A 13,681-nucleotide genomic window follows, 5' to 3' on the forward strand; every position below is an offset into this window, starting at 1 on the left:
GCTTCAAAAGCTGACGTGACCCGGCTTTTAATGCCTGGCACACCACACTGGGGCGTTAAAGTCCGGGTGATAAAAAAAGGGCTTAAGCACATTAACATGCGGTAAAGAAGGACTTCAACATATGATGGGACCAAAATGCTAACATGATCATAGGTTTTGATATGATAACATGGCATTAAACCACAATACAGCATTAAAGAGATATTGCTTTATCATGGCATAATGCTATAATTTGATATTTAAAATTCATCCATAGCAACCTGTCTCATACAAATAAAACTAGGGGAATTCCAAGGACACTCCGCATTTTGTTAAAAAAATAACCTATAAATACGTCACGTATAAGACTATACGAGACATATAGGGCCCGTATACCATCCATGTACCAACCAATTCTTAAAAGTATTATACTATTACCCATAGAACATTCTTATTACATGTAGGTTCTTGTTCTTACAAATTGACATAATTACCCTCACTATCTCATTCATAGGACATCCCTACATATGAAAGGCTCCACCAAGCTGCAAAGTGACCCACCACCAACACCTTCCAGAAGTTAATTACTTTCAACACCACCCTCATCTCTAAATAAACAAACACCAAGAAGAGATCAAAATAAGATCATGGGTGGTAAGGATGGTGGGCCATGTGGAGCCTGCAAGTTCTTGAGAAGAAAGTGTGTGAAAACATGTGTGTTTGCACCTTACTTTGACTCAGACCAAGGTACTGCTCACTTTGCTGCTGTCCACAGGGTGTTTGGAGCTAGCAACGCCTCTAAGCTCCTCCTTAGGGTTCCGGCCCACCGCCGCCTTGACGCCGTCGTGTCGATGTGTTATGAAGCTTTGTCTAGGGTTAGAGATCCTGTGTATGGTTGTATGCCTAACATCTTCACCCTCCAACAACAGGTACATGTTTTTTTTAAGAGAAAGAGAAACCTTATTTGGTACAAATATTTGTAACCTTCCAAATATATGTCAGTGGCTAACGAAAACCATCAGCCCGAAATCAAATATGTCGGGTCTTGAGTTTTGAGAGGGACATTTTTGAAGGTTACAAATATTTAGGCCAAATAAGGTTTTTCTTTCTGGAGTGTTTTGGAAATATTCTATTTTTTAATACATATTTTTGGGTTGAAAGAGTATCCAAAATATTCAAGGTGAGTTATACATAGCATCAAAATTAATAATCAAAATTAAAATGTTTTTTTTTTATTATTTTTATTTGTTGAAACACTGCATCAGATTGTCACTAGACCTTTTAAAATGACACGAGCTTGCTTTTAAACTTTTGGTTTTGTTTTGTTTTATTTTTTGTAAAGTTTCGAAATTAAATTTGAAATAGGGTAAAAAGCACTTGAAGATGGTACAAAGTCATATTATATATTGTCATTGTCATTCTATATGTACATTGACATAATATAATCACATCAATGTCCAATATGTATATATATATATCGAATGACAATATATAATATGTAATATTAATATATGATATGTCATAGACTGACCATAACGCTACATGTAAACCTTATGAAAATTTTCACTCTTTTAGCCATTTAACAATTTTTACCAATGACATTGAGTATTTGTAAATTGTAAGTTCCATATAACTTGTGCTTGTTAAAAAAAATTATTAGGCCATGCTTCAATAAGGTATTTGCTATTTTTATAATCTTTTCATTATGACCTATAGTGATTAGTTGCAACAAGATATCTTTATTTCATAATAATATTTGTATAAATAATAAGAATAATTGTCACTAAATCCTAATATTTTCGTGTTGGTATCATAGGTTGAAAACTTGCAAATAGAGTTGGCATACATTCGTGCTCAAGTTACAATTTTACAACACTTACATCAACCAAACCCATCGCCAAGCGATGTTTTTTGGTCGCCAACACCTTTGTCTAGTTCCACCGAATCATTGGTGCACTCCGAGCCCGTTATAAGCAACAAAACATCACTAGCAGTACCAACATTTCTCGAGGATGATACATCAAGAAGCCAAGTACCACAAGAGAGTGATCTAGAAGTGTTAGCTCGAGAGTTCTTGACGAACTACGCGCCTAGAGCCGACGAATGACAATCTTTTTGAAGAACATGACTTTGTTCTAGTGTTTCTTCTAACAACTAATGTTTAACCATTGTATTAAACTACTTTTGGTTGTTAATATGATCTGCTACGGAATAACTTACAACTTTAAATGATTATTGTGGATTACGGAACATATATTTCATTTGGGTAAAAGTTACAACCCACTGTTTCATTTGACACCTACTTTAAGTCTTTAACTAAAAGTTTTATAATTAATGAATTTTTTTCTGAGAAATTAATGAATTTGCACACAAAAATAACACTTCCCAAGTTCCAATAAATGTGTGATTTTTCAAGGTTTTGAAGTACATTATTTATTAAAAAAATTACATGGGGCCATTGATCTTTTCGTCCATGTCAAGGTCATATGGCATAGAGAATAGTTAAAACATTGACTACCAATTGTTGTCCGCTAGTGGAGCCGTGAAGGAGGTGTCGCGGGCCACGTAGATGGCGCATACCACACCGGCATCCCGCGAGTCATGGTGCGAATGGACCCTCGCAAGCCATCGTGAGCCAGGCCGCTGCTGGTGAAGAGAAGAAGATTAAGAAGAAAGGAAAATAGAAGGATGAGGAAGAAAGAGTGATCTAGTTATTTGTTTATTTTATTTAACATAATTTTTGTTAGGCTTTGTTATGTTTGAAAGATTATTGGACTTGGGTCAATTTTTTTTTCTATTTTGTTTTTTTTCATATATTATGTTTACTAGTTTTAGAACCCGTGTAATGCACAGGATAATTCAAATAATAAAGAATACAATAAAATTTTAAAATAAATGTATAATGTATGTGAAAAAATGTATTAACATTATACTTCTATCTATATGTAGAAAGAGGTTTTTCATTTACAATTTACAAACTAAACTTATATCGAATGTACAAGAACGAATCCTTTGTTAACTTTTAGTCTTTTACTGAAGCTTCAACATACACTAATAAACATAAATGATTGCAATTCAATGAACTTTTCAACAATCTTTATGGACAGTCTGTTATCATGTCATATACCTACTATTATTCTATAGCAGCCATCCATCATTGCCTAAAGTTAAAACATACGTAACAGGCAGACCTGTTTGATGATTCAACATGTGTAAAACAAAAAAAAATTGATGTTGTGGAAATCAAGATTTGTAAAATAGTAGAAAAAGAATCAAACAGTTGTTCCTATGAATTACCGGTGCTTCAAGCATGTTCTATCGTACATGATCAGACGCATCAACCATCATCATTTTCAGCAATATTGTTATTCATCTTCTGCTATTAATTCTTCATACTATGGACATAAAATGAACTGTAATCCTTCAATATACCTTAACCTTAAAATTGTATCTAATTTCACCTGCATTTTCTTTAAAACAATCAACACTAAAACCTCATGGGACATAATGCAATATATAGAGCCTGTTCAAAAGACAAACTATTACCAACAAATGGGTTGCTCCAAAAAAAAACTAACATGGTAATGATCAGAATATCATGTTGCAGCCCCGACTCATAGTATGATAACTCAAACAGAATAAATGCATATCTAGTGTGATTCAATGTAATGTGAAATAAAAATGTAAATATTTAACAACTTACCTATTTATTATAAACAAAACCCACAGAAGCATAAATTTCATTTGACATAGTCTACATTTCTCTGGTCCTGCTCACCACAAAACTAAATGGATTTATAATAAGAAGCTGCTATGTTTCATAATAAGATGACAAATATATTAATACATAGAGAATGCGCTATATTCAAAACCTCAATATCATTATATTCAAATAATCAATAGAAGTTTCCATAACATAATTTTAATTTTCTAAATGAACTACTTCAAAATCAAAATTCATAATTTAAAAAGAGGGTTGAAATCAAGAAATTGATTAAACTGGAAAGTGGGTGTGTAAATGCAAGTATGATTTCCATAAAAAAAAAAGTCATCTGTTTACACAGTAAGACGCACAGAGATACAAACTATTGACTCTGATCAAGATTATATTTTGTATTGTTTGAGTTGTGATTTTATAAATCTAGCATATAATTTTATCTTTATTATAAAAAAAAATCTTTTAATACATATTCTTGTTTTAAATTAAAAAAAAATCATAAAATTCGCTGAAGCCACCATTCGCCTGAACCACAACAGGCTCAGGCGGCTTCTAAGTGGCTTTAGCGAGTGTCCAATCATCATCTAGTTAGTACTGCATTTCACAATATTATTGAATGAATTTAGAGGCCAGCTTCAGCGACAACACATAGTCTCAAGATTTTATGTTTTTATGTTTGAACTAGACTTAATAGAGTTTTCCTCGGAACAATGAGTTTCTTCTTGATGATGTTCTTGAGTGAGTCAAGTCATATCAAGGTCAAATGGCATAGAGGTCATAGTTCCTAATGTGTTAAAAAAATTATATGTTTGCAAAAATTATAAACTTCACTTTGGACGTGATAATTATCAATTATCAGCACCGTCTCCTCTTGTAGGTATAATATATATATATAAATCATAAATTGAAGATTGCTTCGAATCATAACTGAAGAGGTAAGATACTAAGCAACTCAATACCATTCAGATTCGCCCCTATTAACAGATATAACACTTAGTTGGCTGTTAGTTCGTTACGCCTACGTGGCAAAAGCAATGCCATGAATTCACCAATAGAAAGATATCACCATCATAAAACACTTATACCTGAATTCGGAACCACTTCATTTAACAACAACATGTAATAACCATTCTCCATAAGGTGACACATTCATTCTCTCACATTCACTCACACTTACACACCCGCACACTCATCTCTACTTTTCCGATTATCGAGTCTCACCTCAGACGATGGTCATAGTCTCACAGAAAGAATTCAAGAACAACCTTTTTATGACGAGGCTAACGACGCTCCAACCACAAAATTACTATAATACCCTTTCACATAGACATTATATATTATGGAAAACAATATAAATTATAAGTTTCCAACTCCAAACCCTCATCATGTCAGAGTAGACTCAACTCCCCTTTCATCACTCACACAATCAAATCAAATCAAACCATGAACACAACCAAACCCGAATCCGATCCGTTATTCCACCACCACCTCGATCCAATCGACGATCCTCACCCGTTGATCTCACACCACCACCACCACCCGCCGCCGGACTTCTCTCTTCCGCACATGCCGGAATTCGACTTCTTCCGTGACGACGAGGACGACGATGACGTCAGCCACACGTCATCCGACGCCGAAGGTATCACTAACACTAACACTAACCCTAACTCATCCGATAACACAAACCCTAGGTTTCACTCAATTACAAACCCTAGGTTTCAGTCTATCGATCCAGAGCCTCATATATCGTCACAGTTTTACACATTTAATATTGATTCTCATAAGTTAATGATCCGGTGTATTGTCGAAAACCGTATCGCCACGGCGGAGGAGATTAAGGACGCCACGACGGCCTCGGTCCTCGCGAGCTGGCGGTCGGTGTGGAAGGACCGCAACGAGGACACCGCGTATTTGACCGCGTGGAAACGGATTCAGGATAAGCTCACGGTGCATATTGGCGAGCTCGGCGATAGGTTTTTGTGTTTTAAGAATAATTCTAATAATCAGTTTGTTTCGCATATTAGTCAGTGGCAGGATATTGTGATGCGGTTTCATAGTGCGGATGAGAAGCATTTAGGGTCGAAGGAGACGGTTGAGAGGATTAAGCAAGTGTGGACTGTTGGTGCGAAGTTTTATGGTATACCGGAGTCGTATATTAGGGTTTGTGTAGCTGCGTGTCCGGTTTGTTCGGGTTCGGAATTTGGTGGCGGAGGGCGGTCGAAGAGGCGGAGGTTTGAGTATACGGAGTCGTTCGATGTGCCTGCGACAGAAGTACCTAGTAAGTTGCAGCAGTTGGCGGCTAAACATAAGGTTGTGTTGTGTATAAGACAGAAGTATATTAGGTATAAGCCGTTTATGGCGGAGGTTAAGGATTATGCTTGTCATCGAGCGGGTGAGCCGGCTTCTTCGTCGAAGAAGTCGAAGAATTTTAAAAGAGAACCGTATGCGTCGAAGAGATGTGGATGTGGATTTAGGATAAGAGCGATTGTGCCGATTTTGAATTATAATGAGAAAGATAAAACTTTTGTTTATCAAGAAGAGGGGATGGCTGTGTTTAAGCTGTATGCGGTGCATTCGGGGCACGAACCGGGGCCGTTGTATGGTAATGCAAGGATAATGCATAGGGTTCTTGGGCATAAAGGAGGGTTATTGATGGATCAAGATATGGTTTACGGGATGAGTGATGATGCAGATGCTGTTTATGGGGATCCACATTGTTCTGTGCTGCAGCAAGTTAAGGAATTGAGAAATGAAGTCGGGTTGCTTGAAGGGAAACTGTTGAAAGTCCCACCCGAGCTGCTAGGTTCAGTGTCTCGGGAATTGTTTGATCTGTTGAATAAAGTTAAAACTATTGGAGCGTACGAGTCAACTTCCGAAGGTTTGCTTTCTGAGAAGATGCAGGCTGATGATGTATTGGTGGGAGAGAATGATTTAGCTGATTGGAGCCATCATCAAATGATGTACGGTGATGACAAGGATACAAATTTGATTGAAGACGATGATGACAGTTTCGGTCATACGCTTGGGGATGTTGCTTCTTGGGATCAGATCAGGGCTGATTGCAGGACCGAGAAAGCAGAAAACTGGTTGAAATGTGGTGGCATTGATGAAAAAGTTATACTCAATAATGACGACTCTAAACTAATAAAACCGGCGAGAAATGATATGGAGACGGACAGCCTTGTTGGTCTGCAAGTTGATGGCTTTTACCCTGAGAATCCAAAATGGTATGATTCTCCATGTGGGTTGGACCCGGGTGATAACGGGTTCAGGCATGGGGAAACTGTGTAGAATAATAACAAAACAGGGGCCGGTGTGCAGTAACATTATTCTGAGCATATATGGTGCCATTCACCTTTTTTGAGTGTGGGTTGTATATTTGTGTACACAGCAGGATCAGGTGGCTCACTTACTTTAGGCCTTTTATGAATTATGACTATGTCAATTATGTTGTGAATCTAGTAAATTTATATGTATCTTCTTTCTTCACATGTGTGAATATTTAATTCTCTCCTATCAAAGTTTTTTGTTTTTGTTCATGTTCGATTGTGACGTTTTTCAGTTTTCGCATTCTATTTTGTCAGTTGCCTAATTTAGGTTAACCATCAAGAATCATTCGAGAATGATGGCTATATTCATGCATGGACGTTAGACTGCACACTTGATAATACTTATGTGCGGTTGATTGTTTTACAAGGCATACAATGCAGGATATGCAGGTATTGCTTTGTCAATTCTAGCATATATTTGAATAGCAAATTTATGTGATATTCATTACCTTTTGCTTTTATCACCAAAAGCTATGGTCAAATCTAGTTTTAGGTTGTTTCGAGTTGAACATCAAGATTGTGTTTAAAGCACAAAGGAAAGCATCTTCACTTTCTGCAGCACATCAAAGTTAGGAAATCGAATCAAATCATACCACTTTTTTTTGGTCTTTTTATAAGATATTAATATCGAATAAAACGCAAACATAAGTGGAAGATTTATACTGTTATGTATTGTGGAGGATCATCTATGCTAGTTGAACCCAGTACAACCTCCCTCCTTAGTTTAGTAGTAAGCTTATGACAAACCCGCAGCTGCAAATAAACAGTGAAGCATCTTTAAGGAAACCGAGCTGGAATACACATGGCAGAGATCGAAACTTTATAATGTATACCTCGGATCTGATGATAAAAACAAAAATTCTCTGACCCATGTGTTTTAAATCCGTAGCAACATTTTTTAGCACCGAGTCACTGCAAACGGGTCAAAACCCCGTTACATATATCAAATGATTTTACAAATGAGGAAAAAAGGTACCTTGAACATCCATCATCGGATGCAAACTTTCCATGTCCCTGTGTCCTTCTAGATCTCCTTGATTGTTGGGCCCCACTCTTTTGTGCAGGACCAGCCACAGCCACTCCTAAAGACGAACTCGTTTCGTTTATGCACGGGAACTCGCCCTTCGGTAGATCATGTTTCTCAATCTTTTCAATCAACTCCTAAATCATTACATAGAAAATTAAGTTATTATTAACATTGATATGTTTGTTAACATGTAATAAAGATACTACCTCTATGACGGGAAAGAATCGAAAGAGAGCCCACGTTTCTTCTTCTCCTTGCCTATCTTTTCTTAGCGCTTTTTGTGTCTAACGTTAACCAAACCGAACATAACAACTTTCACAACTTCATGTCATGATGTAAGAATTAAATGATGTTATCTCACCTTTTTATCAAACATATGGAAACCACCTTTTTTTTCTTCTTTAACTTGTTTAGGTGGTCCTTCAAGCAATCTCATGTTATCTATTATCATCATATCCTCATGAGGCAAGTTTGCCATCTGAAAACACAACAAAGGAAAATGGGCTAACACTAAAAAAAATATTTATTTTTTAAACTAATTAATCAAGTTGGTACCTCCAGAAGCGACGCTGCCTTTTCGCCCTGGAAATTTTCTGGATCCGCTAATGCATAAATCATTAATAATCTTAACTTATTTTCATCATTACTGTCCTGTGAAATGTGTAAATATAAACTGTTTGCCATGCAAAAAATATGAGGTCTTAATGGATGTTAAGTTGAGCGAAAATGTACCCCGCTTTCCTCTAAATATTCAACGAGTTCTTTGTATCCAGCGTCGCCAAAGACAAGATCCTGCTCGATTTGACCAAGATCTCTAAGTCCGTCCTCGCCTATTTTTGCATTAATTTTCCCTGCAAGCTGATTTATGAGATATATTAGTCACGCAGCCGTTTAAAGATATAACTTGAAATGATTAAGGTTTTAGGATATATTAATGGAAACAAACCTCAACATGAAGTGAAAGTTTTTCCATTTGTTGGTTGTATTCGGGCAACGCTTGAACCAGTTGTTGCATGTCTCTGGTCGATAATTCACTACTATCTCTGCGCTCATGTCAAAGCTGTAATGTGAGAAGCACACACGCATATATGTACGTATAGGAGCGTGTTCTTATCAGAACCAAAAATACGTTGAGAACCGCGAGAAGCCGAGAACCATATAAAACTGTGCATTCCCCACTACTTCTTTACCTTATCTCCTCTCTCCTATTTATTTAAGTATACAAAGATGCGTATATATGCGTTTAGATACAAGACTATCAATGTTATATTTTTTAAAAAATAAATCTTTTACGGAATGAAATCTACATGCTTTACAGTAAATATTTATATTAAACAGTACAAGATTTAATGTGGTTCTCGCAGTTTTCAGCATATTATTTGTTCTGAAATGAATGCTAATTGATTGGAAGTACTCACTTTTGTTGCAGTTTTGCAGCTTTGTTTTTTGACCTCAAAGTGTCCATCTTATCACTCAATTTTTCACTAGCCTAATATGTAAACAAATGAAAAAAAAAACATTAAAAGTAGCCGAATTTAGACAAAAGAAAAAAGAAGAAACTAGAGACGCACGTCAGCGATATGCAAATGGTGCATTTCAAGCCAAACCGAATCATGATCTTCCAAAAGGAACTCTTTTTTCTCGGGAGCGCCACCAGATTTACTAGGAATCTGAATGAAAACGCTTGTGATTCATAGACGATAAGTTTTAATTATTTTACTTAATTTAAAAATGTACCTCCATAACATATTTGTTTCCATCCAAGTCTACTAGATCATGGCACATTGCATCATAAGTCCATTCATGAATAACTGGTGCAACCTAAACTTAAACTTATGCATTGTTACACATTACAGACGATAAAACTTCGAAAATTATGACAAAAAAAAAACTTATGACGATAAAACTTAAACTTATGCATTGTTACACATTGCATCAAAGAAAACAAGAATATAAAACAAGTGAAATAAATTACCAGATCAACCGATCTATCCAGAATGAGCAACTCGCATGTTTCTGTTTGTGGAAACTTAGGAATAGTAGTTTTATATGTTTTAATATCTTCATAAATAGCCGAAGCCAGCTTTTTAGGAATTGCGTCACGGAATGTTGCAGATCCCTTTACACGGTACCGTATAAGGGGATGCTCCTGAAATCAAATATGATTCTTTTCACTTACATAGATTGTTCATATATAATGATATAACTCTTTACCTTAAGTGAAGCAAAAATAGTGGCAATGCGAGTAGCCATTGATTGCTTCCTACATTTTCTCAAGTCACCAGATTGCTTTATTTGTAAATGGAGGCTTCTCATGCATTTGACCCGAATTCACGGGTATGGGTCTCACCAAACCCATATAACCCTTAAACGGGTTATAACATCTCATTATATTAAAAATTAATCTCACCAAATATTTGATATGAAATCCTATAAAATAGGGATATACTAAAACTAATATCCATTTTTTTTTAAAAAAAGATATTATTTATATTAAGAAACAATTTTATAGTAAAAAAAATAAGCGGGTCATGAGTCTCCACCAAATCCAGATAGCTTTTAAACGGGTTATAACATCTCATTTATTTATGAAACCCTTTCAGCATCAAACCATAAGTATATTATTAATTTTTTTACAATAAATAAAATTAAATTAGAAAAATATATATAAGTGTTAGAAACGAAAAATGAAAACAACCCCCGTAATACGGGGGACAAAACCTAGTAATAAAAATATTTAAATGAATATCAAACCATAAACCAAGGAGTTGTTAATAACTTAATAATATTCGAAGGAACCAGTGTTACCTGATTGTCTAGGAAAGTACTCCAGGTTCATCTGCAATCAAATAGGATCATACGAGTTTACACGGAAAAAAAGTATCAGAATCTAAGAATACTGTGATAATAATAATATTAACCTCTCTTAATGCACCAATGCGTGGTACAACACTCGAATCGGCCTTGGTTTTACTAATAAAATCCTTCGGGATTGGAGAACTAAAAAAAACAAACGCTCTGCAACAGAAGGAACAATATTAACCATAAATAGAATCCGGTTGATTGTAGCCTTGTAGGTAGCAACAAATCTTTACATACTTCTTATACAAAGGTTCTCTCCCCGACATGTCGGATATGAACATGATGAGGCTGCAAATGAGAGAAAAAAAAGGACTAAATCTTAGTCTCATTACAAACTATTAAGAAAATAAAGTTTGTTAAATGACAAGAGTAATATTATACTTTTCTTTACTTGGCTGCATGTAATATATGGCATCCATGTTAGGCATTGGCTCCCTTCTTTTGAAAAGTTGTTCCACCACTGCATAAGATGAAAAGATGCATCTTTAGCATTTTTTACATACGTGACACGAGTGGCGAACTCATGGTTATGTTAAAGTCAACAATCACATGTTAGTATTGAGTTTATATTCTTACACGAAACGCCTTGATCTGTGATGTCCGCCATTTTGCATGAAGCAGACATAACTTTCATAGTAACTTTATCCATGATAAGTACCTGCGAAAGATCATACCGAGATCGATTAAAATATTTAAACGCATCATACATTTTCAAAAATTAAGTCTTTTACAGCAGGTATAAGTCTTTTTAACATTCACAAATGAAACTCAAATTTCATGCAAAAAATTATGAAATCTGTACCTTCCAACTTGATTTCGAGGCATTTTTAAGCATTTCATATAGCAACCCTGCAAAATGATAATCACAGAAAGGAAAGATAAAGCATGAGCTGCATACAATGTCTTTCTGCAAGTTAAGTTGACATGCAACTAGGCTGTAAACAAACCCAACCGAACAAGGTCTTGTGTCTGTTAAGCTTTTATAAGACAAGTGAACGGTTCACAAACACCTAACTGAACGAAATTTCTTGTTTGTGTTGGCATGCTTGTTCATTAAGAAAATGAACTTGTTTGTGAACGGTTCACGAACATAAGTGAAACAAACAATGTTTTATTTTTTTGGCCAACCGAGAATGGCCAGTGTTAACGGTTCGGTTTGGCTACCAAGTTTGTGTTGGTATTTTTGGTATATTGGTTTTTATTAATCCCAACTATCGTCTTTTGGTCACTACCGAGCCCCCAACTAACGAATTGGCTGCTGACGGTCCCAACTTTTAACGTATTTGTTCCTAACGGTCCACGACTAACAGAATCCTAACGTCGTTAGTTTTAGATCACCGGAAGAACGCTTTTGGCTGGAAAACTCATTTTTTTTCCCGAAAACTCAACATTTTGGTAACTTTGTATCGGACCTTTAGGAACCTTTTTCTAGTAAAAGCCCCAAATATTGAGGTCACCGGAAACCATAGAACCATCGTCGGAATCGGTTGATGGTGCTCAAGTGGTGGTAGTTGGTTGGCGGTGAGTCAATTGGTGGTAGTTGTGGTGCTCAGGTGGTGTTTTCCGGCAACAAATTTGACTTTTCCGACCAAAAACGTTTTTCCGACGACCTAAAACTAATGGCATTAGGATTCCGTTAGTCGCAGACCATTAGGAACAAATACGTTAAAAGTAGGGACCATCAGTAGCCATGTCATTAGTTGGGACCGGCAGTAACCAAAAGGCGATAGTTGAGATTAATAAAAACCAATATACCTATATTATAACATTCGCATTCATAAGTGAATTAATCACATAACACTCATGTATGTTTTTGTTTTATGGTTGATACTTAAATTTATATGATAAGATTAGAAAACTCATTAAGAAAATATTAATAATCTTCATAATGAACAAACATAAACAAACTAACAAACATTAACGACCCGAACACAACTGAATAAACATGGCCATTAAGTTAATCGAGCGAAATCTGTTGTTCATGTTCGTTCATTTATTAAAAAATCTAGAACATAAAAGAACTTCTAGCCAAACAGTTCTACACATAATGACGTGGAGATTATTAACTTACGGTCGCGTGTGACTTGACGAAACATCTGGTGATCTCCTCCATGGGAGTCAGCTTCTGAATCGGACACCATCGAATTACAGCTCCAACAAACCTGTGACCAGGAGACAAGAGGTTCGAAATCCGGAAACGCGGAAATAATGCAGATGAATGCATCAACAACGGAATGGAATTCAAGTGAAGAGAGGATGAGAGGTAAAAGAGGCGTAGGTAATGGGAAATCATAAAATTATATTATAATATATTTCTTATTTTTACGCGCCATTTCTTTTTTGTAACGATATTTTAGTTGTTTGTGGTTTTACTATTTTGCCCCTGGTGTTTATTGGTTCGGTTTACGGTTTATTCGGGTAATTAAAAGTTAAAACCGAATAGAAAACTGGATTGAAATTACGTTAGGTTCAGGTTTCGGTCTTAAACTGATGGTTCTTTGCAAGTTTTCATAGCTTGTAAAGATAACATTTTATTAATTTGTAACGATGAAATATTCTGGAGTTTCTGTATCTCATAAATTATATACTTGTTATTAGAGTAAACTGCGGTTTTCGTCCCTGTAGTTTATTTAAATCTGGTTTAAATTCAATGGCTTTAAATTTACGATTTTCATCCCTGAGGTTTCTTTTCACTTGCAATTAAGCTAGACCCCACTAACCTCGTTAAGCCTTGTTAAACTCGTTAGCATGCCTCTCATGTGATGG

General features: G+C 35.8%; 3 protein-coding genes across 3 annotated transcripts; 2 read left to right on the forward strand and 1 right to left on the reverse strand.

Annotated features, from left to right (window-relative positions):
* Positions 1–626: 626 nt before the first annotated feature.
* On the forward strand, positions 627–2,086 carry LOC143595788 (LOB domain-containing protein 31-like). The gene is made up of 2 exons (XM_077074721.1): positions 627–908; positions 1,796–2,086. Exons 1-2 carry the CDS (start codon positions 627–629, stop codon positions 2,084–2,086), a joined length of 573 nt encoding a protein of 190 aa, XP_076930836.1.
* A 3,054-nt stretch (positions 2,087–5,140) lies between these two features.
* Positions 5,141–7,244, forward strand: LOC143595790 (uncharacterized). The gene has a single exon (XM_077074723.1). It carries the CDS (start codon positions 5,141–5,143, stop codon positions 6,986–6,988), a length of 1,848 nt encoding a protein of 615 aa, XP_076930838.1. The 3' UTR covers positions 6,989–7,244.
* Positions 7,245–7,549: 305 nt separating this feature from the next.
* Positions 7,550–13,056, reverse strand: LOC143595791 (protein transport Sec1a-like). The gene is made up of 21 exons (XM_077074724.1): positions 12,987–13,056; positions 11,718–11,764; positions 11,492–11,573; positions 11,297–11,375; positions 11,153–11,203; positions 10,975–11,071; positions 10,862–10,892; positions 10,268–10,347; positions 10,029–10,202; positions 9,791–9,874; positions 9,625–9,723; positions 9,472–9,542; positions 9,000–9,096; positions 8,786–8,911; positions 8,609–8,704; positions 8,415–8,531; positions 8,260–8,337; positions 8,003–8,187; positions 7,860–7,938; positions 7,690–7,779; positions 7,550–7,579 (listed from the first exon to the last, which is right to left on the reverse strand). The coding sequence occupies exons 1-21, from the start codon at positions 13,054–13,056 to the stop codon at positions 7,550–7,552; spliced, it is 1,863 nt and encodes a 620-aa protein (XP_076930839.1).
* Positions 13,057–13,681: the final 625 nt, after the last annotated feature.

Source organism: Bidens hawaiensis, unplaced genomic scaffold (genome assembly GCF_021521415.1).
Source record: "Bidens hawaiensis isolate Kalapana, Puna unplaced genomic scaffold, B.hawaiensis_p1.1 tig00045529_1, whole genome shotgun sequence".
NCBI lineage: Eukaryota > Viridiplantae > Streptophyta > Magnoliopsida > Asterales > Asteraceae > Bidens > Bidens hawaiensis.